Source organism: Mirounga leonina, unplaced genomic scaffold (assembly GCF_011800145.1).
Source record: "Mirounga leonina isolate KUSES-001 unplaced genomic scaffold, KU_Mleo_1.0 Mir_94, whole genome shotgun sequence".
NCBI classification, from domain to species: Eukaryota; Metazoa; Chordata; class Mammalia; order Carnivora; family Phocidae; genus Mirounga; species Mirounga leonina.
The window spans coordinates 42,337,347-42,364,005 of NW_023270855.1; the positions used below are offsets into that span (position 1 = coordinate 42,337,347).

The 26,659-nt window shown below is 40.0% G+C and overlaps 1 protein-coding gene across 12 annotated transcripts in view; it reads left to right on the forward strand.

Annotated features, from left to right (window-relative positions):
- Positions 1–26,659, forward strand: part of MAP4 (microtubule associated protein 4) — a 200,329-nt gene that overhangs the window by 119,355 nt on the left and 54,315 nt on the right. For all 12 annotated transcript variants that reach the window (XM_034998405.1, XM_034998404.1, XM_034998403.1 and 9 more), the window contains 5 exons: positions 13,410–13,532; positions 21,091–21,204; positions 23,550–23,684; positions 24,252–25,367; positions 26,030–26,152. In XM_034998405.1, coding sequence (XP_034854296.1) covers positions 13,410–13,532; positions 21,091–21,204; positions 23,550–23,684; positions 24,252–25,367; positions 26,030–26,152 — 1,611 coding nt within the window. The remainder of the gene's footprint in view (positions 1–13,409; positions 13,533–21,090; positions 21,205–23,549; positions 23,685–24,251; positions 25,368–26,029; positions 26,153–26,659) is intronic.

The window sequence follows — 26,659 nt, forward strand, 5'->3', positions numbered from 1 at the left end:
CTCATTTCTCAGATGGCTAAGTTTGTATCACAGAAACATAAACTTAAAAGTACCAACTAATCAAGCATTAATATCTGTATATATATCAAAGCCAGACAATTCTATCAAATAAGATCCATTCCAAATGTAAGATAGACCAACAGATTTTAATATAACAGAATGCAAAATGTTCACTGATAAGGTTTCAGATTCTACACTGTGAAAACCTTTAAGAAACTGCCACTCGTTGGGACACCTGGGTGGCTCAGATGGTTAAGCATCTGCCTTTGGCTTAGATCATGATCCCGAGGTCCTGGGATCGAGCCCTGCATCGGGCTCCTTGCTCAGCGGGGAGCCTGCTTCTCCCTCTGTCTGCCACTCCCCCTGCTTGTGCTCTCTCTGACAAATAAACAAACAAACAAACAAACAAACTTTAAAAGAAAGAAACTGCCACTTGTCAAGTTTTAATGTTAAGTCAAAGCCTGAACTTTGTCTGGGATTTCTCAATGCTTGGGGGTGGGGGTGCTGGGGAAAGGAGCTAGAAGGGCGATCGCTACACATGAGTCTACAGTGTGTATGTAGGGATGTGGACTAGTAATAGACTTTTAGAACTGGAAGGAAGCTAAAAGACCAGATACTGGTGTATCCTTTCATGATATAAGTGAGATATTGAGGTTCAGGGGAATTAAATGAGCTAAGTAAGGTCTCACCAAAGCGGAGTCTTTCTGCCCCAGTGTTCTTTTTTCTCCTTCTTTATCCTTTTACTTTTCTTTCCAAATAAATAGCAATATTCTCAGGATGCCTGGGTGGCTCAGTCGGTTAAGGGTCCGACTCTTGGTTTCAGCTCAGGTCATGATCTCAGGGTCCTGGGGTCAAGCCCTGTGTGGGACTCTGCGCTCAATGTGGAGTCTGCTTGTCCTTCTTACTCTGCTCCTCCCCTGCTCATGCGCATGCTCTCTCTCTCTCAAATAAATAAAACCTTTAAAAAATATAAATAGCAATATTCTCTAGAGGCAGACTGTCTCTACTCTTTTTTTTTTTTTTTTAAGATTTTATTTATTTATTTGACAGAGAGAGACACAGTGAGAGAGGGAACACAAGCAGGGGGAGTGGGAGAGGGAGAAGCAGGCTTCCCGCCGAGCAGACAGCCCGATGCGGGGCTCGATCCCAGGACCCTGGGATCATGACCTGAGCCGAAGGCAGTCGCTTAACCGACTGAGCCACCCAGGCGCCCCTAGGAAACTTTTCTAGTGATGGATATGTTCATTCTCTTGTGATGGCATACCTCAAAATTTATCAAACTGTACACTTTAAATATGTGCAGCTCATTGTTTGTCAGTTGTACCTCAGTAAAGCTGGTTACAAAATTAAGGACCCCAAAGAGCTTTTGTTTATATGGGTTACAGCTGCCAATATTTATCAAACTAGATATTAAATCTGAGAGACTTTTAAAACATAATCATTAACATTTTTAATAAGTATAGTTTCAAAAAAAGTTTAGTAGGAAGGACTGTGTTGTTTTACATTTTTCTAAATGTCTTGACTGGTTTAATAGAAGACAGCTGGATACTCAAATCTGCCTCTGCATTCAGTCTGTCACAATACATTGTTTGAGTTGAAGAATATGAAGAAAATCTGTCTCATACATATGTAGTTAAGAGGAGGAGTATTTTGACAGTTCCTTTTCAGGTAACTGGATATTCTTTGACTTGACATTAAAACTTGACAAGTGGTAGTTTCTAAAGGTTTTCACAATGCAGAATCTGAAACCTTATCAGTGAACATTTTGTATTCTGTTATATTAAAATATGTTGGTCTGTCTTACCCTTGGAATGGATCTTATTGATAGAATTGTTCTGGCTTTGATACATAGATTAACAGATACTAATGCTTGATTAGTTGGTACTTTTAATATTTAACCAGTTGCCTTCACTGTTAAATGCTCCAATTTCATAGTAGAAACTGGCCCCTATTTTTTCCCATTCTAGCATCTTTTAGGAGAACCAAGGTATCTAGGGTTGTTTCCATTGCATTATGTAAATTGCTTCTTATTTAGAATTTCATTTTTCTTTTTTTTACTGAAATAGATTCTCTGAGTAGATTGTAGTTATGCTGGAAAAATAATTTTTATTCTGAAGGCTGTTGTTCCTGCAAGGGAGTTTGCCTACTTTTGCTGTGGAGTTTTAAGAAGGAAATCTAGGTCAGTAGCATTGAATGAAGAGTGGGAGTGAGCCCCTGTCAGATTTGCTCATTAAATACTGTTGGCTGGAGGCTGGCTCTTTCCACGTTGCTCCTGAGAGAGCTGCTCTGGGCTGTGGCGCAGCAATGCTGTGGCAGGAGGATAAACAGTGCCTTCTGCATCTGAAGACCAGAGATGCCCGTTTCTTCCCCAGAATGGATGAGGAAAATGTGTTCCCTTCTCTGATGAAAGATTGTGGGTTTGGGGGGCACCTGCCTGGCTCAGTCAGGGGAACATGTAGCTCTTGATCTCAGGGTTGTAGGTTTAGGCCCCACAGTGGGTGTAGAAATTACTTGAAACTAAAATCTTAAAAAAAACAATTGTGAGGTGTTTTGTTTTGTTTTACCACAATGAAGTATCACTTCACCCCAGTTAGAATGACTAGTATCAAAAATGTAAGATGCTCCAATTGGATCGGGGAGGGGGACGCCAAATGTGGGGCATCCCAGTTGGGTGGGGGCTGGCACCCAGTGTAGTGAAAGAATTCATCCCAGGCAGAACAAAAGAGATAGAAGTTTATTGAATACACCCCAAGGGAGCCGTGGGCAGGACAGCAGAGGGGAGACTTTGAGGCGGTGGTGAGGGTGGAGTGAGGTAGTAATTTGGTAATCTTAGGAATCTTGTGCCTGGTTGTAATTGGTCAGTTAAGGCCTCTGGCTGTTTTGAGGTGGGTTGCTTAATGAGCCTGTTTGCATTCAATTCCGTGGTCCCCGTGTGCCTTTTTGCCTTATTCAAGTTTGCTTTGCTCAGCCTGTTGCCTAAAAGTGGCCTCTACAAAAAAGGCAAGAAATAACAAGTGTTGGCTAGGATGTGGGGGAAAAAGGAACCCTCATACAACTGTGGAAAATAGTGTGGAGGTTCCTCAAAAGATTAAAAATAGAAATAACATACAATCCAGTTATTCCACTACTGAGTATATACCCAAAGAAAACAACACTAATTTGAAAAGATACATGTATCCCTGTGTTTATTGCAGCATTATTTACAATAGCCAAGATACGAAAGCAACCCAAGTATCCATTGATAGATGAATGGATAAAGAAGACGTGGGGCAAGTGCACGCATACGTATGTAAAACAATTGTACTCAACCATAAAAAAGAAAAAATCTTGCCATGTGCAACAACATTGGTGGACAAAAGCATTTGTCACGTTGAAGCCCTAAACACATCGCCTTTGAAATAGTAGATGGTGGGTACACCTCTTCTAGTTCAAAGATGGAAATTCTAGTACTTGTCTATGGAATATAAAATTATTGCTAGCATGTTTTTTTTTTTTAATTACTGTAATTCTAGAACTGAACACATACCTTAGAGGTCATTACTGAAACCAAGAGAGACAAAAACGCTGTCCCAAATTTATACATTTAAGCTTTCGGTCAGAGCAGGGTCAGGAATTCAAATATTTCTGTTTGTGCCCAGCCCTTTGCCCTCCCTCCTTCCCTTTCTGTTGTTTAAACTCTGCTATAGATTGATTAAAATATTTAATGATAAATAAGTGGGGAGGGGCACCTGGATGGCTCAGTTGTTAAGCGACTGCCTTTGGCTCAGGTCATGATCCAGGGTCCTGGGATTGAGCCCCGCATCGGGCTCCCTGCTCAGAGGGAAGCCTGCTTCTCCCTCTCCCACTCCCCCTACTTGTGTTCCCTCCCTGTCAAATAAATAAAATCTTTAAAAATAATAATAATAATAAATAAGGGGGGGAAGAAAAATAATTCTGGAAGGTAGCCAAGGACCAGGTGTTGAGACTGCTGCTTATAGTATTGTTCAGTCAGTTACAGATTGACTCATAGATTCAACCTCAGAGCATCAGAAAACTCTGTTTTCTCCTACCATTTTCTGGTTAATTTCTCTTTAATAATCCAGAATGGAGCTGTATTGTTACATTTGTGCTTATGTGATTTGAGAAGTAAGATAAGTCAATCCATAAAAATTTATTATTTATATTTTTTATTAATTTTTTTTTTTTTTTTAGATTTTATTTATTTGACAGAGAGACAAGGAGAGAGGGAACACAAGCAGGGGGAGTGGGAGAGGGAGAAGCAGGCTTCCCGCTGAGCAGGGAGCCCGATGTGGGGCTCGATCCCAGGACCCTGGGATCATGACCTGAGCCGAAGGCAGACGCTTAACGACTGAGCCACCCAGGCACCCTATTTTTTATTAATTTTAAGAAGTATTTATCCAGGGCGCCTGGGTGGCTCAGTTGGTTAAGCGACTGCCTTCGGCTCAGGTCATGATCCTGGAGTCCCAGGATCGAGCCCCGCATCGGGCTCCCTGCTCAGCAGGAAGTCTGCTTCTCCCTCTGACCCTCCTCCCTCTCATGCTCTCTATCATTCTCTCTCTCTCTCTCAATAAATAAATAAAAACCTAAAAAAAAAGTGTTTATCCAAATACTTGCCACCTTTCCTCTTCCCTCTTTCATATGCCACTTACGAACCTTCCCAAGGACACTGTGGTTTGTTTTTTGATTTATTGTAGACTTTCTGGCTTAACAAGTGTCCAGGTACTTCCATTTATCCAATAGCTTCTGAGTACTTGTATGTAAGTTATATTTTACTAGGTTTTTGAGAGAGATAAAGATGAATGGATAAGTCAGAGGTCTCAGAATTTAGTTTTAGAATTAAAATGCGTTTTAAAAATTATGTATCACAACTTTTTATTTATTTATTTTTTAAAGATTTTTATTTATTTATTTGACAGAGAGAGACACAGCGAGAGAGGGAACACAAGCAGGGGGAGTGGGAGAGGGAGAAGCAGGCTCCCCGCTGAGCCGGGAGCCCGATGCGGGGCTCGATGCAGGGCTCGATGCGGGGCTCGATCCCAGGACCCTGGGATCATGACCTGAGCCGAAGGCAGACGCTTAACGACTGAGCCACCCAGGCGCCCCTATTTATTTATTTATTTTTAACTCTAGGTTAGTGGTCTGTAGCTCTAGAAGTCTCAAGGTCACACCCAGAGTTAAATAGCAGAGCCAGGGTTAGAACCTTATAAAAACTAGGGACTGTACATTTATATATTTGTTGGCTGCCTATAGCTAGGGTTTTTTTTTAACATATAAGACTTCTAGAATCATACTTGGCTCATAAGTCTCTCTCTTGCTTTTCTCTCCTCCCCTTGTTTCTTTCTTTCTCTGCTTCACTCACTCATTCACTCACACTCTGCCTTTCTCCCTCTCTCCTACTCTTTCTTGTCTCCCCTCTGTTCTCCCCTGCCCTCTTTTTGGCTTCATTCTCAGGCAGACTCTTTCAAGGTGGGAAAGAGGGCCACTGGCAGCCTAGGTGTATCATTATGGCTCAAGATCCAAAATGTCAGAATGTCTGTATATCAAATTTCTCCAGGGTGCCTGGGTGGCTCAGTCGTTAAGCGTCTGCCTTCGGCTCAGGTCATGATCCCAGGGTCCTGGGATCGAGCCCCGCATCGGGCTCCCTGCTCAGCAGGAAGCCTGCTTCTCGCCCTCCCACTCTCCCTGCTGTGTTCCTGCTCTCGCTGTCTCTGTCTCTGTCAAATAAATAAATAAAATCTTTAAAAAAAAATTTTTTTTTCTCCAAAGGACTTTTGTCCTGGTTTAATCACAAGTGTACTTCTTTGGTCAGGAAAGCAGAAACACCGTGATTGACCTCTGCACTAGGATTGCCTGGAAAGGAGTAGGGCAGTTCCCTTTGGAAGGGATATAGGCTGACAAATCTTGGGGTCTGCTCTTTTTGGCCTTTGACATCCTAGCTATTCTCTAGCGGCCCTCTATGAAGAAATGCTGTCCTCCATAAACTTTTTTCATTCAAATTGGTGTGCTCCTTATTTTCCCATTCTTAACCACGGCCTCAACTCGTATTTGGCTCTGCTGAATATTTTCCCCACGTCTCTAGGACTGTGTAAAAACAGGTATGTGGTCTATATAAAATTGGCTCTATGCTGAAATAGTGATGAATACATATTAGGTATTACAGAAAATTAAACCACACAACGAACCATATTTGACAGCAGTCAGCTCTGCAGAACTCCCATGTGTTGAAATGCTGTTTAAAGTTGGCTCTCTTGGGGCACCTGGGTGGCTCAGTGGGTTAAATGTCCCGACTCTTGATTTTGGCTCAGGTCATGATCTCAGGGTGGTGAGATCAAGCCCTGAGTGGGGCTCCACAATGGGCATGGAGCCTGCATAAGGTTCTGTCTCTCCAGGGCACCTGGGTGGCACATTTGGTTAAGTGTGGAACTCTTGGTTTCAGCTGGGGTTTTGATCTCAGGGTCATGAGATTAAGCCCCGCAAAAGGGCTCTACACTCTGTCCAGAGTCTGCTTAAGACTTTCTCTCCCTCTGGGCGCCTGGGTGGCTCAGATGGTTATGCGTCTGCCTTCGGCTCAGGTCATGATCCCAGAGTCCTAGGATTGAGTCCCTCATCGGGCTCCCCGCTTAGCGGGGAACCTGCTTCTCCCTCTGCCTCTCTGTCTGTCTCTTATGAATAAATAAATAAAATCTTAAAAAAAAAAAAAAAAAAGACTTCTCTCCCTCTGTTCCTCCCTTCCACATGCAAGCTCTTTCTCTCTCTCAAATCTTTTTTTTTTTTTTTTTTTTAAGATTTCATTTATTTATTTGAGAGAGAGAGCAGGATAGAGAGCAAGCAGCAGGGAGGAGCAGAGGGGAGGGAGAAGAAGGTTCCACGCTGAGCAGGGAGCCCGACGTGTGGCTCGATCCCAGGATTCTGGGATCATGACCTGAGCTGAAAGCAGATGCTTAACTGACTGAGCCACCCAAGTTGCACCTAAAATAAAACTTAAAAAAAAAAAAACCCTCCCTCCCCCTTTCCCCACCCACCTCCTGCTTGTGTGCATGCTCGTATGCACTCTCTCTCTCTCAAAAATTAAAAAAATTTAAAGAATTAAAAACAAAGCTGGCTCTCTTAAAGCTAAAGGAAGGACAGAAAGAAGAAAGCATACTGGGGGAGAGAATAGAAGGAGGAAGAGGTGCTTGGAGGAGACAGAGTTGACTATTCAAACCTCTAGAGGTGCTTAGACATGAATATACAGGACCCCATTACAGGCTGTTGACATCCCTGCTGGTAGTAACCTCCAGACCTGAACTGTATTGGTAAGGTTTTCTCTTCTCCCCTGCCCCAAGTTGTACCATAACAGGAGGTGTCTACTTTTGTACTTTGTCAATTAGTGAGAGTTGACTTAGGGAATAGCTATGTGTGTCCTATCTCTGTATCATCCATTGTAAGCTGTCACTGATGAAAGACAATTATGATGATCAGTTTCCATCTTAAAAAGACAGTTGTGACAAACATTGCTTAAAGTTCGGGAAAAGTCTTATCTTCTTTTGAAGAATTGATGTGTTTCCTTTTCTTACTACTTACAGCAGAAGTTTCTTAGTTGTAGCAGGTCAATGCCCATAATAACCTCCAGAGAGAAACCACTCTGGCTAGAGGCTCTGGTTAAGACACAGAACCCAGGAGGGTTTGCCATTTGTGATGTTAACTGTCCTACCAGCAGATAAGTTTCTTAGGGATTTGGTGTTTTACTTATGTAAGAAGAGTTTTAGTTACAAAATGATAATTAAATATCTTAATTAAAATTAGAGTATATTATTCACCTTCCATTCTTGTAGGCACGGAAAGTAAATCCACAGATTTATTATGCTTAAGTAAAAATGTTTATAGAAAAAAAAATCTTCCGATATCCAATATTGTCCCAGGAGAGGAGTAAATGCAAATCGAGGATAAATGATTTTGTTTTATTCTTCTTCTGTCCCTTTCCCCCAAATCACTACATGTAGGTGAAATCAGATTTAAATGATTCTATGAAACATGAAAATAAAGGGCAACCTTGAAGGGGACCATTTGTACCTAGAGGCAGCCTGATGAGTTGGTTGCTAATGAGGAGTCCTGTCATTTCTACTCCCACTTTGCCTTGAGGTTAGCGGTCGGTGTATTAGCTGTAGAAGTTTATAAGTACCCTGTGGCGGAGCCTTCTCCTTCTCCCAGCCACATCTTCCTTAGGTCCTCGTCTGTTTTCCAGAAGGAAGACAGTAGGGAAACTTTAAACTTTGGTACTGTGGCTATTCAGCCTTTCAAAACTTCTTTCATTTGCCTTTATGCCCGTGTCAACAAAAGTTCCTACCCCTAACAAGGAAGGTATATACTAAAGTCACCCTAATCCATTTTTAGAATATTTTTTATCACCCTCAAAGTTCCCTTGGGCCCATTTGTGTTCAGTTCCCATTCCTACTTACAGTCTAGGCAACCACTCTTCTACTTCCTGTCTTTAAAGTTGTGTCTTTTCTAGAAAATTCATGTAAACAGAATTATACAATATTTAGTCTTTTGTGTCTTGCTTTTCTCACATTTCATAATGCTTTTTTTTCTTTTTAAGATTTTATTTATTTATTTGACAGAGAGAGACACAGTGAGAGAGGGAACACAAGCAGGGGGAGTGGGAGAGGGAGAAGCATACTCCCCATGGAGCAGGGAGCCCGATGTGTGGGGCTTGATCCCAGGACTCTGGGATCATGACCTGAGCCGAAGGCAGACGCTTAACAACTGAGCCACCCAGGCGCCCCATTTCATAATGCTTTAAGGCTCATCCATATTGTAGTGTTTTCAGTAGTTCATTCCCATTTATAGCTGCATAATATTCCACTATATTTTTGCACCCTATTTTGTTTATCCATTCACCAATTGAACATTGTGTTTCTAATTTTTAGCTGTTATGAACAATGCAGCTGTGAACATTAATGTATTCTTTTTTGTGTAGATATGTGTTTTCATTTCTCTTGGGTAGATAGATACCTAGGAATTGCTGGGTCAGACCTGTTTAACATTTTAAGAAACTGTTGAAGTCTAGAAATAGAAATTACATCTTTCTAGATTACATCTTTCAACAAGGGTGCCAAAATAAATCAGTGGGGGAAGAATACAGTAGTATCCCCATATCCACAATTTTGCTTTCCCTGGCTTCAGGTATTTGTGGTTAACTGCGATATGGAAGCAGATAGTCCTTCTGACGTAACAGAAGGTCAGTAGTAGCCTAACACTACGTCACAATGCCTACATCATTCCCCTCAGTGTATCTCATCACACAGGCATTTTATCATCTCACATCATCACAAGAAGGGTGAATATAGTACAATAAGATCTTTTGATAGACCACATTCACATAACTTTTATTTACAGTATATTGTTATAATTGTCCTATTTTATTACCAGTTATTGTTGTTCATCCCCTTGCTGTACCTAATTATAAATTAAACTTTATCACAGATATGTATGAATAGGAAAAAACATGGTGTATATAGGGCTCAGTACTATCTGTAGTTTCAGGTGTCCATGGGGGTGGGGAGGGTCTTGGAACATATCCCCCACCAATAAGGGAGACTGCTATAATCTTTTCAACAAATGGGGCTGGGAAACTTGGATTATCTATATTTGCAAAAGAATAAAGTTGGGACCCCTACCCAATACCATATAAAAAAATAAAATGGATCATAGACCTAAATATAAGAAGTAAAAGGAAAAATCTCCTAGAAGAAAACATGGGCATAGATCGTTACGAACTTGGGTTAGCCAGTGATTTCTTAGGACTCCAAAGCAAAAGTGGCAAAAGAAAAGCAGATAAATTAGACTTTATCAGAGTGCCTGGCTGGCTCAGTGAGAAGAGCATGTGACTCTTGATCTTGGAGTTGTAAGTTTGAGCCCCACATTGGGTGTAGAGATGATTTAAAAATAAAATCTTCAGGGCGCCTGGGTGGCTCAGTTGGTTAAGCGACTGCCTTCGGCTCAGGTCATGATCCTGGAGTCCCGGGATCGAGTCCCACATCGGGCTCCCTGCTCGGCAGGGAGTCTGCTTCTCCCTCTGACCCTCCTCCCTCTCATGCTCTCTGTCTCTCATTCTCTCTCTCTCAAATAAATAAATAAAATCTTTAAAAAAATAAAAATAAAATAAAATCTTCAAAAAAAAAATGGACTTTATAAAAATTAAAAATTTTTTATGCTCCAAGGACATCATTAAGAAAAAGGATCTTGGATAGATCTAGAGGTATAATGCTAAGTGCAATAAATCAGTCAGAGAAAGACAGATACAATATGATTTTACTCATATGTGGAATTTAGGAAATGAACAAAGATAAAAAAGAAACACATCCTTAAATACAGAGCACAGACTGGTGCTTGCCAGAGGAAAGGTAGGTTGGGGGGATGGGTGAGATAGGTGAAGGCGATTAAGAGTACACTTCTTGTGATGAGCACTGAGTAATGTATAGAATTGTTGAATCATTATATTGTACACCTGAAACTAATGTAACTGTATGTTAACTATGCTTGAATTAAAAAAAGAAAGTGAACTGTGTATCTCAATTAAAAAAGCCCAAATAGCTCAATTAAAAAATAGGTAGGGGCACCTGGGTGGCTCAGTCGTTAAGCGCCTGCCTTCGGCTCAGGTCATGATCCCAGGGTCCTGGGATCGAGCCCCGCATCGGGCTCCCAGCTCCGCGGGAAGCCTGCTTCTCCCTCTCCCACTCCCCCTGCTTGTGTTCCCTCTCTCGCTGTGTCTCTCTCTGTCAAATAAATAAAATCTTTAAAAAAATAAAATAAATAAAATAAAATAAAAAATAGGTAAATGATTTGAATAGGCTTTTTTTTTTTTTTTAAAGATTTGTTTGTTTATTTTAGAGAGAGAGAGAGAATCTCAAGCAGACTCCACACTGAGCGTGGAGCCCAACGCAGGGCTTGATCTCACAACCCTGAGGTCATGACCCAGGCCATACTAACAGTTGGGTGCTTAACCGACTGCACCACCCAGGCGCCCCTTGAATAGACGTTTCTTAAAAAAAAAAAAAAAGGCAAATGATTGATAAGCAATTGAAAATATGCAGAACATCACTAGTCATTAGGGAAATGCAAATCAAAACCACAGTGGGATACACTTCACACCCACATCTGGTATAGCTAAAATAAAAAAGATCAACAAGTGTTGGTAAAGATGTGGAGAAATTGAAACTGACGCATTGTTGGTTGGGATTGTAAATGGCATAAGCACTTTGCAAAAAACAGTTTGGCAGTTCCTCAGAATGTTAAACATACGAGTTGCTATATGATCTAGAAACTCGGTTAGGCATATAGCCAGTAGAATTGGAAACATTCCCACACAAAAACCTATACTTAATGTTCATAGTAACATTATTTAACAATAGCCAAAAATGGAAACAATCAGATGTCAATAGATGAACATATAAACTATATATTTTGAATGAATATATAAACTATAAACTTTCCCACCAGTGGGCTGGTGGGAAAGGTGAATTGGTATAGGATTTTGGAGTAATAAAAATGTTTTGAAGTTAGACGGTGGTGGTTGTATAACTCAGTGAATGTACTAAAACCCCCCTGGATGCTACACTTACTTAAAACAGTAAATTTATATCTCAACTAAGCTGTTCATAAAGAGAAGGAAACCATGAAATTAATTTCTAAAGTAGTACCATTTAACATTCCCTCCAGGAATGGAAGAAATTTCCTTTTTCTCTGCATCCTCACAAACTCCTGGTATTGTCTGTCTTTTTGATTTAGTGGTTCTCAAGTGTAGTGGCAACTCATGGTGATTTCAATTTGCATTTCCCTAACGACTAATGATGATGAGCTTCTTTTATGTGCATATTACCCATTTGTGTATTGTCTTTGATGAAAAGGTCTATTGAAATCTTTTGCCCATTTAAAATTGAGTTGCTTGACTTATAATTGTGTGTAAGAGATTTTTTTTCAAGTCTTAATTTTTTATTATTAGACTCAACAGACGAAGAATAACATTTTATTAAATATGATCAGAACAACAAAATGTAAGGGAAATAAGATTAAAACTTTACACATTGTTTGTTGTAAGTATGAGCAAAAATAAGCAAAAAGACTGAAGTAGCTATTTCAGTAGCTATTTAAACATATTAAATGTTTAAACAATTTTGAACACATAGTATGTACCAATATTTAAGTTACTTATAAATATTGTTTTTAAGGTGATAAATGAACTTGTTTCTTGTAAAACTTACCTAATAATAGATCATAAGTATAATTATAAGAGATTTTGATCTCTTCTGCATACAGTCCTTTATTAGATTTGTCATTTGCAAATATTTTCTCCCAATCTGTGGCTTCTCTTTTCATTTTCTTAGTGATATTTTTAAAAAGCAAAAGCTGTAAATTTTGATGATGTCCAGTTCACAAGTTTTTTTTCCTTATATGGATCCTGCCTGTGATGACATTTCTAAGAAATCTTTGCCTAGTCCAGGGTCATAGAGATTTTTTTCTCCTATATTTTCTTCTACAAGTTCTTTTAGTTTCACCCATTTACATTTAGGTTCTTAATCTATTTGGAGTTAGATTTTGCATATGGTGTGAGGTAAGTGACCAGTTGTTTCTGTATCATTGGTTGAAAAAATGATCCCCCATTGAATTACCTTGGCACCTCTGTTAAAAACCAGTTGTCCACAACTTAACGTAGTTTTCCTTCTGAACTCTGTTCTGCTCCATTTATCAAATGTGTTGTCCATACCACACTGACTTGGTTATTAAACATTTGTAGTAACTTTTGAAATCAAATCATTTAAATCCTCCAATGTTCTTTTCTTCAAAATTGTTTTGTCTATTCTGTGGGTTTTTTTGTTTGTTTGTTTTTGTTTTTTGCATTTCCATATAAATTATGGAATGAGCTTGTTGACACCTTCAAAAAATTCTGCTGGGACTTTTAACTGTAGTTGCCTTGAATCTATTGTCAGTTTGAGAATCACCATCTTAACAATATTGAGTCTTCTATTAATGACCATAGTATATATCTCCCCATTTATTTAGATCTGACATTTTAAAAATTTTGGTGACTTGAAATGATTGCTGTTGACAATTTTGTCAAATTTTGTACTTGTTCTTTTGTGGGTAAAAATCACTAACCTTTTCACATACCATACCCAGAAGATAACCTGCGGTGTTTTTAACCTTGTAACAGGCTTATACTTCCAGTATTTTGATTATGTTTTTCTGTCTTAAAATTTTAAAAAAAATTTCTTGAAAATGCACTAGGTAGGTATGATTTTTGTCATATTGTACTAACTGTGATACTAGTAGAAACTCAATTCTAGTGGAGGAGAAGACAGTAAAAAACTCAATTCTAGTGGAGAAGACAGTGATACCTTGTAACTTTTGTTTGGTGTTTCTCTCTGAAGGTTCTCCAACTCCATTCCTTGAAGAGAAAATGGCCTACCAGGGATATCAGAACATCCAGAACTGGCCAGAAAACACAAACTTTTGCTTTGAACCACAACAATTGGTGAATCCTACCCAGACTGGTAAGTGCAGGCTTGCCTGTGACTGTTCAGTATGAGTGATGACACAAACATGAAAAATTTGTAGCCACCACTCAGATAAAACTTTTTAGCCTAAATATAGCTTGCAAAGCACAACCAGAGTGTAACCCTTTGCCCTGAACATTTAGTTGACCCTTTCTTCTCTCAATCCCTTCTTCTGATGCGCATGCCTCTCCATATCTCTCCCTTTCGTGTTTTGAGTAACTTAACTGAAATTCATATTCATTGAAGACTAAATGGTCAGTAGTATTGTAGAATCGTAATTCTTCGAAAAGGAATTATTACAGTAATAGTAGCACCATTTGTTGAATGTCTGTTTTGTGTGCCAGGCACAGGGCTAGAGCCTTTTTATACATATCTTCTGTGTTTCTTACCTAACTCTGCAAGTATGTATTATTCTCATTTGACAGGAGGGAAAACTAGGACTCATACCCAATTTCTATAAAATCAAACTATTCTGTAGAGACAAAAAGCATATGTGTAGTTGCCTACAGCTGGAAATGGTGGCGGAATGGATTGCAGTGGGACCTCAAAGGAGTAATATCAATGGCTCCATGCCAGGTTGAGAGCTCAGTTTTTTTGTTTGCACTTATATATGGCTTCTTTTTTACCATCTAACTTATTACAAGGTGCTCATAGCTGGTTCCAAATAATCTAGTACTTGATGTTCTATACCATTTTCCAGTTATTGGGTATATCAATATATGGTAATTTTTAAAAACCGCTTTATTAAGACATAATTCATATACCATACAATTCACCTTTTTTTTTTTTTAAGATTTTATTTATTTATTTGAGAGAGAGAGAATGAGAGAGAGCACATGAGAGGGAGGAGGGTCAGAGGGAGAAGCAGACTCCCTGTTGAGCAGGGAGCCCGATGCGGGACTCGATCCAGGGACTCCAGGATCATGACCTGAGCCGAAGGCAGTCGCTTAACCAACTGAGCCACCCAGGCGCCCTACAATTCACCTATTTAAAGTGTACGATTCAGGGGCGCCTGGGTGCCTTAGTTGGTTAAGCATCTGCTTTTGGCTCAGGTCATGATCCCAGAGTCCTGGGATCAAGTCCCATGTTGTTCTCCCTGCTCAGCAGGGAGTCTCCTTCTCCCTCTCCCTCTGCTCCTCCACCCCCGCCACTCATGCTCTCTCTCTCTCTCTCAAATAAATAAATAAAATCTTCAAAAAACAAAATCAAGTGTACAATTCAGTGGATTTTTAGTATATTCGTGTGTGTGTGTGTGTGTGTGTGTGTGTGTGTAGCCATCACCAGAATCAACTTTAAAACATTTTTATAAGCAACCACTAACCTACTTTCTGTCTCTCTAAATTTACCTATTCTGGACATTTTATATGAATGAAATCATATGTGGTCTTTTGTGACTGGCTTTTTCACTTAGCAAGTTTTCAAGGATCATGCATTTTGTGGTACAGATCAGTACTTCATTCTTTCAGAGGAACTCATAATATTCTGTTGTATGGATATACCACATTTTGTTTATCTGTTCATCAGTTGATAAATATATAGGTTGTTAGCATTTTTTTTCTTTTACTGTTGTCACTAATGCTGTTTTAAACGTTTATGTACAGGTTTTTGTGTAGACATATATTTTTCATTTCCCATGGGTTTATACCTAGATTGGTATTGCTGATCATTTGATAACTCAGTGTTGAATCATTTGAGGAACTGCCCAACTATTTTCCAAAGCAGCTGTACAATTTTACATTGCCACCAGTAGTGGATTAGGTTTGTAATTCCTCCACATCCTTAAAAATCCTTGTTTTCCCTTTTGAAAAATTTAACCTAACCTAGTTGGGATTGAAGTGGTATATCTTGTTATGATTTTAATTTGCATTTTCCTCTTGGCTAATGATGTTCATTATCTTTTTATTTTTCATATGTTTATTGACTATTTGTATATCTTCCTTAGACAAATGTGTATTCAGATCCTTATCCCAATTTTAATTGGTGTATCTTTTTTGTTGTTGTCCTGTAAGAGTTCTTTATATACTACACCCTTGTCAGATTTATGATTTGCAAATATTTTCTCCCATTTTGTGGGTTGTCTCCTAATTTTCTTTATAGTGCCCATTGATGCATAAAAGTTTTTTTTGTTTTTTTTGTTTTTTTGCAAAAGAGAATGAGAGAGAGCACGAGAGGGAGGAGGGTCAGAGGGAGAAGCAGACAACCTGCTGAGCAGGGAGCCCGATGTGGGACTCGATCCCGGGACTCCAGGATCATGACCTGAGCCGAAGGCAGTCGCTTAACCAACTGAGCCACCCAGGCACCCATAAAAGTTTTTTATTTTGATGAAGTCCAATATATCTAGTTTTTCTCTTGTTGCTCATGCTTTGGTGTTATATCTAAGACTCCACTGCCAAATCTGAGGTCATGAACATTTATCCTTATGTTTTCTTTTTCTTTTTTTGACGATTTTATTTATTTGAGAGAGAGAGAGAAGCAGCAGGGGGAGCAGCAGGCAGAGGGAGAAGCAGGCTCCCCACTGAGCAAGGAGCCCGATGCGGGACTCTATCCCAGGACTTGGGATCATGACCTAAGCCGAAGGCAGATGCTTAACTGTCTGAGCTACCGAGGCATCCCTATCCTTATGTTTTCTTCTAAAAATTTTATATTTTTAGCTCTTGTATTAAGGTCTTTGATCCATTGTAAGTTGATTTTTGTATATGGTGAGAGGTAGAGAGATCCATATTCATTATTTTGCATGTTGATATCCAGTTGTCCCAGCTGCATTTTTTTGAAGACTGTTCTTTGCCCATTTCATGGTCTTGGCATCCTTGCTGAAATCTGTTGACCATAGATACATAATTTTGTTCATCAACTCTTAGTTCTATTCCACTGGATCTGTCTGTCTGTCCTAATGCCAGGACTATACTGTCATGATTACTATAGCTTTGTGGTAAGTTTTGCAGTTAGGAAGTGTGAGTTTTCCTCACTTTTGTGGGGTTGGGTTGTTTTTTTTGTTTGTTTTTGTTGTTTTTTTTAAAATTGTTTTAGCTATTCTGGCTGGGTCTTTTGTGATTCCATATGAATTTTAGAATCAGCTTGTCAATTTCTATAAAGAAATCAGCTGGGATTCTTACAGGAATTTATAGATCTATAAATATAGATATATAATCTATAGATCAAATTGAGTTTTGCTATCTTTATAATATTAAGTCTTTCAATCCATAAACATAGAATGTTTTTCCATTTATTTATATCTTATTTCTTTCAGCAGTATTTTTGTAGTTTCACAGTATAAATTTTATATCCCTGTTTATAAAATTTATTCCTAGTATTTTATTCTTTTTGATGCTATGAATGAAATTGTTTTCTTAATTTCATTTTTAGATTATTCATTGGAAGGGTATAGATATACAATTGATTTTTGTATATTGATCTTGTATCTTCAGCCTTGCTCAATTAATTAGTTCTAGTAGTTTTAGTGGATTCCTTAGGATTTTCCACATGTATGATCATGTCATTTACAAATGTAATTTTAGTTCCTCATTTCCAATCTTGATGCGTTTTATTTCTTTTTCTTGCCTAATTTTCCTGGCTAGAACCTTCAGTACAATGATTAACTAGAAGTGGTGAGAGCAGACATCCTTGTTTTGTTACTTTCTTTAGAGGGAAAGCATCCAGTCTTTGGCCATTAAGTATGGTGTCAGCAGAGTATGTTTTGCAGATGCCATTTATCAGATTAAGGAAAGTGCCTTCAATTCCTAATTTGTCAAGTACTTGATTTATCATGAAAGGGTGTTGGGTTTTGTCAAGTGGTTTTTCTGCATCTATTGAAATGATCATGTGGTTTTAATTTTTATTCTACTGATACGTATATATTACATTGATTACCAATCTTGCATTCCTGGGATAAATCCCATTTAGTCATGGCGTATAATTTGTGTTATTTTCTGGCACATTCATAAACATATTTGTTGAAGATTTTGGCATCCATATTTAGAAGAGATGCTGCTCTGTAGTTTCCTTATGATGTCTTTGTCTAGTTTTGGTATCAGAGTAATATCAGGGTGTTAACATTCTGTGGAAATACCAACCAGAGAATGAGTTAGGAAGTGTTCTCCCTGCTTCAGGTTTTTCTGGAAGAGTTTATGAAGAATTAGTTGTAATTCTTCTGTTAATGTTTGGTAGAATTGATCAGCGAAGCTATCTTAGCCAGAGATTTTCTTTGTGAGTCATTTTTAATTAGTACTATTAAAGTCAGGAAGAAGAGGAACCAGCAAGGGTAACGTCAAAGGAATGGCCAGTTTTGAGGTTGGAGAAAACTTGGAAGAGTATAATGTCTTGAAAGCCAAGTGTGGTAGTCAGCCCCCAAGATGGTTCCAGTGATCCCCAACTCCTGGTATTCACACTTTTGTGTAGTAACCTCCCACATCATACTAGGCTTGGCCTGTGTGATCAGTAGAATAGATGGCAGAAATAATGGTATGTCATTTCTAAGATTAGGTTATAAAAGACACTGTGGCTTCCATCTTGGTTATTCTCGGTTTACTCACCCTGGGGATAGCCAGTTGCTATGGAGACACCCATGTAGGTGAGAATCAGAGGCCTCTATAGTCAATAGCCATGTAAATAAGCCGCTGTGCAGACAGGTTCTCCAGCCCCTGTCAAGTCTTCTGATGATCACAGCCTTGGCCAGTGCCTTGACTACATACAGCCTTGCGCGAGACACACTAATCAGTGGAGGTGGGGAAAATAGATCCTGGGGGACATTTTGAAGGTCAGCTCAGCTGGATTTTCTTATGAATTGGGAATGGTATATGAAAGAGAGAAGTTAAGGATGACTCCAATGTTTTTGACTAAAAAGATAGAATGCCATTAGAGATGGGAAGATTGTATGAGGGGTAGTTTGGGAAACATGTTACGTTTTGGCTTTATTTTATACATTAAGAATTGGCAATTTGATATGAAAATCAAGAAATAAGGGGTGAGGTCTAGATGGCTGGAGGTACAAATTTGAGTGTTATTAACTTACGGACAGAATTTTAAACTGTGAGATTAGATGAGGTCACTAAGTGGGGGGAATGTGGATAGAGAAAAGGTCTTCATCCCTTTAACCACTTGGTCCTTCAATTCTCAGCTGAAATATTTACCAGGTGAAGATCTTTGACTTGAACTAAAATATCTGTCTGCTAAATGTTCTCAGCCCTGACCTTATTATGCATCTCTGGGTTTTTAGAGCACACAGACTCTGTCATATTAGAGGCATCCAGAAAAAACATAATAAATAAATGACAGAACTTTGTAGAAACCATTCATTTTTACATGCAAGGTAGCACATCTCCCATCCTAATGTGCAAACCATACAGCAGTTACTGTCCTTGATGGTTTAGGCGTTGTGTTTTCCTTCAGTGGAAGTGTTAGGAGGAGCCTTTCCAAACCCGGGGTACCGGGCAGCATGAATGGTTGTAATCTCTCTCATCTCCCAGCTCCCCTGCTGTTCTCGAGAAGCAGCTTTGGGTCCTCCTCCACCCCCAGCAGTTTCTCAGTTTGCCTTCCGCTGTTCATACTTCCCAGTGCCACAGTCTCCTCTGATCTTGCCATCTCTTGCTAGAGGAGGGTGGTACAGCTGCCTCAGAGCCACAGGAATGAACACTGTCCCAAGGCCTAGGCTTTTATGCATCTGCCGCTGACAAATGAAGCACCTTAAGGGAATGAGTCACTAGCATCTACCAAGGAACTAGTTAGAAAGCAGATTCTTAGGGCCTAGCAATCAGTGTTTCTTTAAGGCTGCAGGGTAATTCAGATGTGTGCTAATTTTGAGAAGGCCTTCTTAGAAGCAGAATTCTTTTATTCTTTTATTTATTTATTTTTTATTTTGTCTCTGGTAAAGAATAAAGAATTTTCCTATGACTGGGCAGGGACTAAACACTATTAGCCCCATTTCTAGTACCCAGAATAAAACCATGCAGATCACAAATCTCCCCATCTAGAATATCAGAAAGATTAAATCACAAATCATTTAGTCCATTTCTCAAAGTTCTGTTGACTATGGCATTCTTAATATTTCATTTCTGTATCAGGGCAGAAATGTCTTGTGAACATTTTCTTTCTTTATTTTTTTTTTTTTAAGATTTTATTTATTTATTTATTTGACAGAGAACACAAGCAGGGGGAGTGGGAGAGGGAGAAGCAGGCTCCCCACTGAGCAGGGAGCCCAATGCGGGGCTCGATCCCAGGACCCTGGGATCGTGACCTGAGCCCAAGGCAGACGCCTAACAAACAACTGAGCCACCCAGGCGCCCCTCTTGTGAACATTTCATGACTAAAGATCAAAAAGAAAGGAAGCAACTTTAAATAAATTTGAAAACAGTATCCACAGTTAAAGGCTGATTATCCTTTACTTGTATTGGAATACATGCTGATCTATCTGCTCAAGGATGGAAGTAGACTTGCTAGTAGCAGTGAGCACACAGGGCAATTTTTATTTAAATTCTAGTTAGTTCAGGGCGCCTGGGTGGCTCAGTCAGTTAAGTGTCTGCCTTCAGCTCAGGTCATGATCCCAGGGTCCTGGGATCGAGCCCTGTATCAGGCTCCCTGCTCAGTGGGGAGTCTGCTTTTCCTCCCTCTGCCCTTCCACACCCACTCTTGTGCTCTCTCAAATAAACAAATAAAATCTTTTTAAAAAATTCTTGTTAGTGTAATATTGGTTTCAGGAGTAGAATTTAGTGATTCATCACTTACATATAACACCCAGAGCTCATCAGAACAAGTGTCCCTTAGTAGCAAAATTCTTGCTTGGCCTGACTGGCTTTGCTTTTTTTTCTCATGTAAGAAGACACAGAGTTGGGGCGCCTGGGTGGCTTAGTCATTAAGCGTCTGCCTTCAGCCCAGGTCATGATCCCCAGATCCTGGGATAGAGCCCCGCATCGGGATCCCTGCTCCACGGGAGGTCTGCTTCTCCCTCTCCCACTCCCCCTGCTTGTGTTCCTTCTCTCACTCTCTCTCTCTCTCAAATAAATAAATAAAATCTTTAAAAAAAAAAAAAAGGCATAGAGTTTCCCTGATGTTTTGAGTGCCTTTACTAATGGCAACTCATGATTCTGGAGTTTCTCTTCTGAAGATGCCAGCTGTTCACCTTGTCTCGTTCAGACAACTTCTTAAAAGTAGGTTTCTTCGTGATGTCCAATGAGGTGAAAATGTCTTTTTTACTTGTCTGGCTGTCTTTTTTTTTTTTTTTCTTAATAACCTAAAATGAATGTCTAAATATATATTGGAGTTTAATTATATCTGTAATTTCACCTCTTAGCATATTATAGAATTGAGCATTAGTTGTGCCTTTAGTTTTTTATTTGTTGGCTGATTCAGATAATCAAATCTTAGAGAATATGAGATTATATATTCTTAACTTGTAACAAAGGAATAAGGTAATCTCTACCATATTCCGTTACATATTTTCTCAATTTATTTAACTTCTGTTGATGACACATGTAACCAATCAATATTCATCATAGGATAAGGAATGCTAATCTTTTTAGTTGTATTCACTGGGAATGAGTTTTAAATTTCTTCTTTTTTCCAGATCCCTTTAAGATGCACCATGATGATGGCCTGGAGGATTTTCTCTTTCTCCCCAGTGGAACAACCAATGCTTCAGCATTTACAGAACAAAATGATCCCCTGCAAGACAGTTATGGTATGATGTCTTCAACTGGATTTATTGCTTAACTCCCAACAGTTAATGTGGCCTTTTACCCATCACCTTTGAAGTTAACCACTAGGCAAAGTCATGTTTTTTGGCTCTGGCTGTAACAAGGCTCTACCTAGATTGGGCTCAGGAGAGAATTCAGCAGTTGGGGTGCTCAGGGTCTGCTCACCTCCTCTTGTGAGATCTTGAATACTATATGATAGGGCCAGATTCTGTCTCCACATTTTACTAGCTCATTACCTTGGGTAAGTTATATCCTCTCTAAACTTTTATTTCTTTATCTACAATATGGGGCCAGCAATAGTTCCTACCTTAAAGATGTGGTGATAATGAAATAAAATTTTGTAAAAGCACTTCTCATAGCATCTGGTACTTAGTAAACATTAAACAGATCTTAGTTCTCAATTAGTAGTATCCTCATTCCTGGTTTTGTGTAACTTTTAACATGAATGTGGCCAGGATACTGTGGGGGAGGTAAAACTTAACTTCCTCCCATCTTAGGTTGTCAGCTGGGACTCTAAAACAAAAAGATTAACAGGAGACAATTTGTTAACACATGCAGCATCCATCATACGGGTGAAAAGTGACTCAAAGTGGTAGCTTAGAATTTTGGTTAGCATCTTCAACAAAGAACAGTAAATGTATAAAGAAATAACAGGACAAAGGAAAGCAGTTTTAGGCTTTCATGAGTGCCAAACTGGGGGAAGAAAATGCATGGGAGGGAACTGATGGAGTAAGGTTTGTGTGCAGATTCCTCTGCTGCCCTCTCTGGGCTGATAAGAGTCTGGGTCCAGGAAGTGGAGAATTTATATCCTGTCTTTAAGCAGAAGGTGGAGAGGTTTTTCTAGGTTTACTGCTCCCTACTTGCCTTCAGCTCAAAATAATTTTTATGTCAAAGAGGCATATTTTGGTGGTGACTTTCAGGTTTCCTTCAGTACCTATCACTAATAAGTCCCACTTCCAACAATGCTTATAATTTTGTATTTGTAAAGGTCATGGCTAATAATATGTTGCATTTGTGCCTCTCTTTGGACTGCAGATCTCTAGGGGGAAGGATGTTAAATGGGTTGACTTGATGCTTTCTATGTAGTCTCCCGATGCTTTTCAGCTTTTAGTGAGTCATTTAGTCCCATTGACTTCTTTACAGCATCTTCTCTTCCTTTATGCTCCCTCTGCCTTCCCCCATGTAAAGCCCCTATCACTTTATACCTAGGCTGCTCCCTTTTAAATTCATTCCAAATATACCTGCTGATTTGGTCACCAGGTCCCTGTTCTGTATTCATCACCTCATTTTCATTAAGACCTTAAGACACTCTATTTTTTTTCTCTTCAAGTCTAAATGTCTCTGGCTTTCCAGGTCCTTCTTCCATTGTTTGTTCCAATCCTATTTTCCCTTTCTGGTATGCAACATCTACTTGAATCCAACTAATTTTGTAGTCGCAGAAACATTCTTGTCCTATTGGCATTTTCATACCTTTCTTTGCTCAGTGTTCTCCATCCTTGAAATTGACTACTCTCTCCTCTCTTCCTGCTCTTGCTTCTCCTCTGAAGCCTTCTGTGACTATTCTGGTCCTCATGGTTGTTTTTAAACTCTTAGAACACTTAGTCCATACTGTACAGTGGTTGATACACGTCTGTCTTGCCTCTCTAGCTAAATTGTAATACTCTTGCTGGCAAGGACCATGTGATAGTAAATCCCCTATTATGTCTTAGAGCACAGCATAATAACAATCCCTTAACAGTTGTCTATTTCTTAATAATTTATAAAGCATTTTCACAAAACTGTTGTAATGTTGCAGAGGGAGGCATTGATTTCATTTTACAGATGAGGAAATCAAGACTCTCAGTTCCTTACTATGTGTTATGTTGTATCAGTTGTGATATTTATTGGTGCTAGCATTCAGTCTTTGGTATTTTTACTCTTCACAATACAATGTAGAAGGTAGCCAATCAATGCTGACTAATGACATGACAGTCAGTTAACAATTTGCCAGAACCCTGAAGAACGTCAGTGGTTTTTACTTTAAAACTTTCTTGCTTTGTTTTTCATTGGTCTTGTGTCATTATGGCAATATATGTAAAGCTGATTTTTTTTTTAAGATTTCATTTATTAGAGAGAAAGCGGGCATGAGCAGGGGGAGGGGCAGAGGGAGAGAGAGAAGCAGGCTCCTTGCTAAGCAGGGAGCCCGACATGGGGCTCGATCCCAGGACTCTGGGATCATGACCTGAGCCAAAGGCAGATGTATAAAGCTGATTTTAAATATCATACGCCTTTTTCTCCCTATTATTGACCCAGTTTTCAAAAATCTGTTTGTTTGTGTTTTCAATATTAGGTCTGTTTCCCTGTGACACATTTGCTCCTGCAAGTATTGGACCTCAGGGGTGGCCTGTGGAAGCCCCAAACTCTCCACACTCGGAATCCTTCATTTCCCCAGAGGCCGTGACACACCCTCTGCAGCCCACAGCAGGTAACTTATTAGAACCCCTCTTTATCACTTAATGGTTATAGAGTCTTAGTCAATTTAAATCATCAGACTTAAGTTTTAGCAACGTAGAGCAGTATAGATAAAAATTTCAGAACTATCACAAATGCTTTTATTCCTTTACTGATTTCACAGCTGAAGGAATGAAGGTGTGGTTGAAATACAATACTTGGAGTTCAAGGGCAGAGAAAATCCCTTTTTAATTGAGTACATACTTAGGACTCGGAGGTTTTTTCCTGGATGTCCCACCAGTTCCCATTCTTAAAATAATTGTGTGCCTGTGTTGTTGTTGTTGTTGTTTTTAAACCTGTGTTTTTTTCTTTCCTTTTCCTTTCTTCCTCCACTCTTTACTCTCTCAATATCCTGTTCTTCTCAGTACTGGGACTATCAGAGAGTAGGCACAAATACATTAACTAGACAGCTTTTTAAGTCCTGTTTAGGGTGTTATGGTCACAAAATCTAGATACTCCTATGCTCTCAGAAAATAAGTTTTGAATGCAGAGCTACGAGCACACAATGATGGGTCCTAAATTTCCAACTTATTTCCCGTAGAGCCAGCTGAAGAGGTAGAAGTGACATCAGCAGAAGAGAGGGCCTCAACAGAAGCATTGGAAATCATGATGGGACTGAAGGCTGCTGACATGGCACCATCTAGAGAAACAGAGATGTCTCCAGCCAAGGACATGGCACAGGCCACAGAAACAGAGGTGGCCTTGGCTAAAGACACGGAACCATCTACCAAGTCAGATGTGACACTGGCTAAGGACATGGAATCACCTATCGAATCAGATATGGCCCTAGTCAAGGACATGGTACTACCCAGAGAAACCGAAGAAGCCCCAGTTAAGGATGCTGTATTGTCCACAGAAGCAGATGTCTCTTTAGCCAAGGACATGGTACTGCCCACAGAAACAGAGGTAGCCCCAGCCAAAGATGTATTACCATTCAAAGAAACAGAGAGGGCCCCACCTATAAAAATGGATGTGTCCCCAGATGAGGGCCTGGTGCCACCCACAGACAGAGAGATGGCCCCAGCCAAGGGTGTGGTATCACTCTCAGAAATAGAAGTGGCACTGGCTAAGGATGTTGTATCATCCACAGAAATATCCCCAGCCAAGGAGGTGGCCTTGTCCCCAGAGACAGAGGTGGCCCTGACTGGGGATGTGGCGCTGCCTCTGGAAACCAAGGTGATGTCGACTGAGGATGTGGCACTGCCCCCAGAAACCGAGGTGGCCCCAGTCAAGGATATGGCTCCACATCCAGTTACAGAAAAGGCTCTAGTGAAGGACGTGGCTCCATCCCCAGAACCAGAGATGGCCCTGGGCAAGGACATGGTTTCACCTCCAAAAACAGAGATGGCTCTGGGTGAGAATGTGGCTGTGTCCCCAGAAACAGAAGTAACCCTGATCAAGGATGTGCCTCAACCTCCAGAAACAGAGTTAACCCTGGCTAAGGATGTGGCTCCGCCCCCTGGGACAGAGGTGACTCTGGCCAACAGTGTGAGTCCAGCCAAGGATGTTGCAGTACTCTCAGAAACAGAGGTGACACCAGTTCCAGTTAAGGACATGGACACTGCACGGTCACAGGAAGAAATAAGTGAGGAGTCCCAGTTAAAATCTCTCAAGGATGAGGGGCAGTCAGCTGCATCTACTTTTATCATTTCTCCAGGTATGGGTTTATGTTTACTCAGTATTTCTGTCTCCCAGGGTCTCACCAGAAAGGTGAGGGACAAATGTCGTACCAGATAAAATAAAGACAATTACACTGTATTTTGCAAGTCTACACACATTGCTGCTCTCCTAGACGATCTTTCTCACCTTCATCCTCCTCCAGTTTCCAACATCTCCCTCCTTATTTCTCTGCTGATCTGTTTTCCTTGTTGGTAATTTCAACAATAAAAGAACGTTCACAGACTTTTGCCACCTTGTCTGCCGACTTGTGTACTGTACCCCTAGTCTCTGCCTCACTCCCATTACTGGCAGTAAACGGTGCCTGCTCCTGATTACGGCTGATCTCCATTTTGCCCCTAGACCCCACCTCCTCTTCCCTACTTTAGGATGCCCTAGCCATTCTTCCCTTTCTTGCCACTCACCAGTTTTTCCCCCTGTCCATTGAATCAGTCCCACCAACATACAAATATTTATATTTCCCATTTAAAACAAAACAGTTTCCCAGCTTCACCTTCCAGCTACCACTCCATTTCTCTGCTGCCCTCAGAGGAGCATCTCTCATTCCTCCAAAACTATTCCTGCTTCCAGTTTCTGAAAGGTGGAAAAAGAGCTGAAGTAGTGCTACTCTAAAACCTGTGTGGTTTTTATTGTTACATTTAGATCCAGCCACAGCCGTGGGCCAGAAGTCCAACCTGCCGACAGATGAGGATTATGTGTTAGAGAAACAAGAGCAGAAGAAACCATTCAGTAGTCAACCTTCCGACCTTCCTTCAGAGACCTCAGGTAAGCGAGGAAAACACAGTGGACTCTCTGAAACCACCTGGACTGGGAGCGATGGGTTGGTGGTGGTCGACGTTGTCCCTGGTTTTGTGGCGGTTTAATTAGCAGTATTGTTTATGAAGTCCATTCTCTTTCTTAGACAGATTTTTATCTTGTTTAGGCAGAAAGTCAGCTGCTTACATATTTTTAAATTATCGCATCAACTCAAGACATCTAAATCTTAACTCAGTTCAGCTGTCCACTATTCTGTGCTGTGTGGTCTTGGGCAGGTTATTTAACTTCCCTGTTTCTCTGTTTATTCAGCTATAAGAGGAATATGTTGGTCAAATGTTCTATAAACCTTTGCTAGTAAACCCTTGCTAGTTATAGTGTGTTTCGTGGCCCAGCAGCATCTGCATTGCTTGGGAGCCTGTTAGAAATGCATCATCCTGGATTCCACCTCAGACCTTCATATGCATTTTAACAAGTTCTCCAGATAATTCTTGTATACACTGAACTCGGAGAGGCACT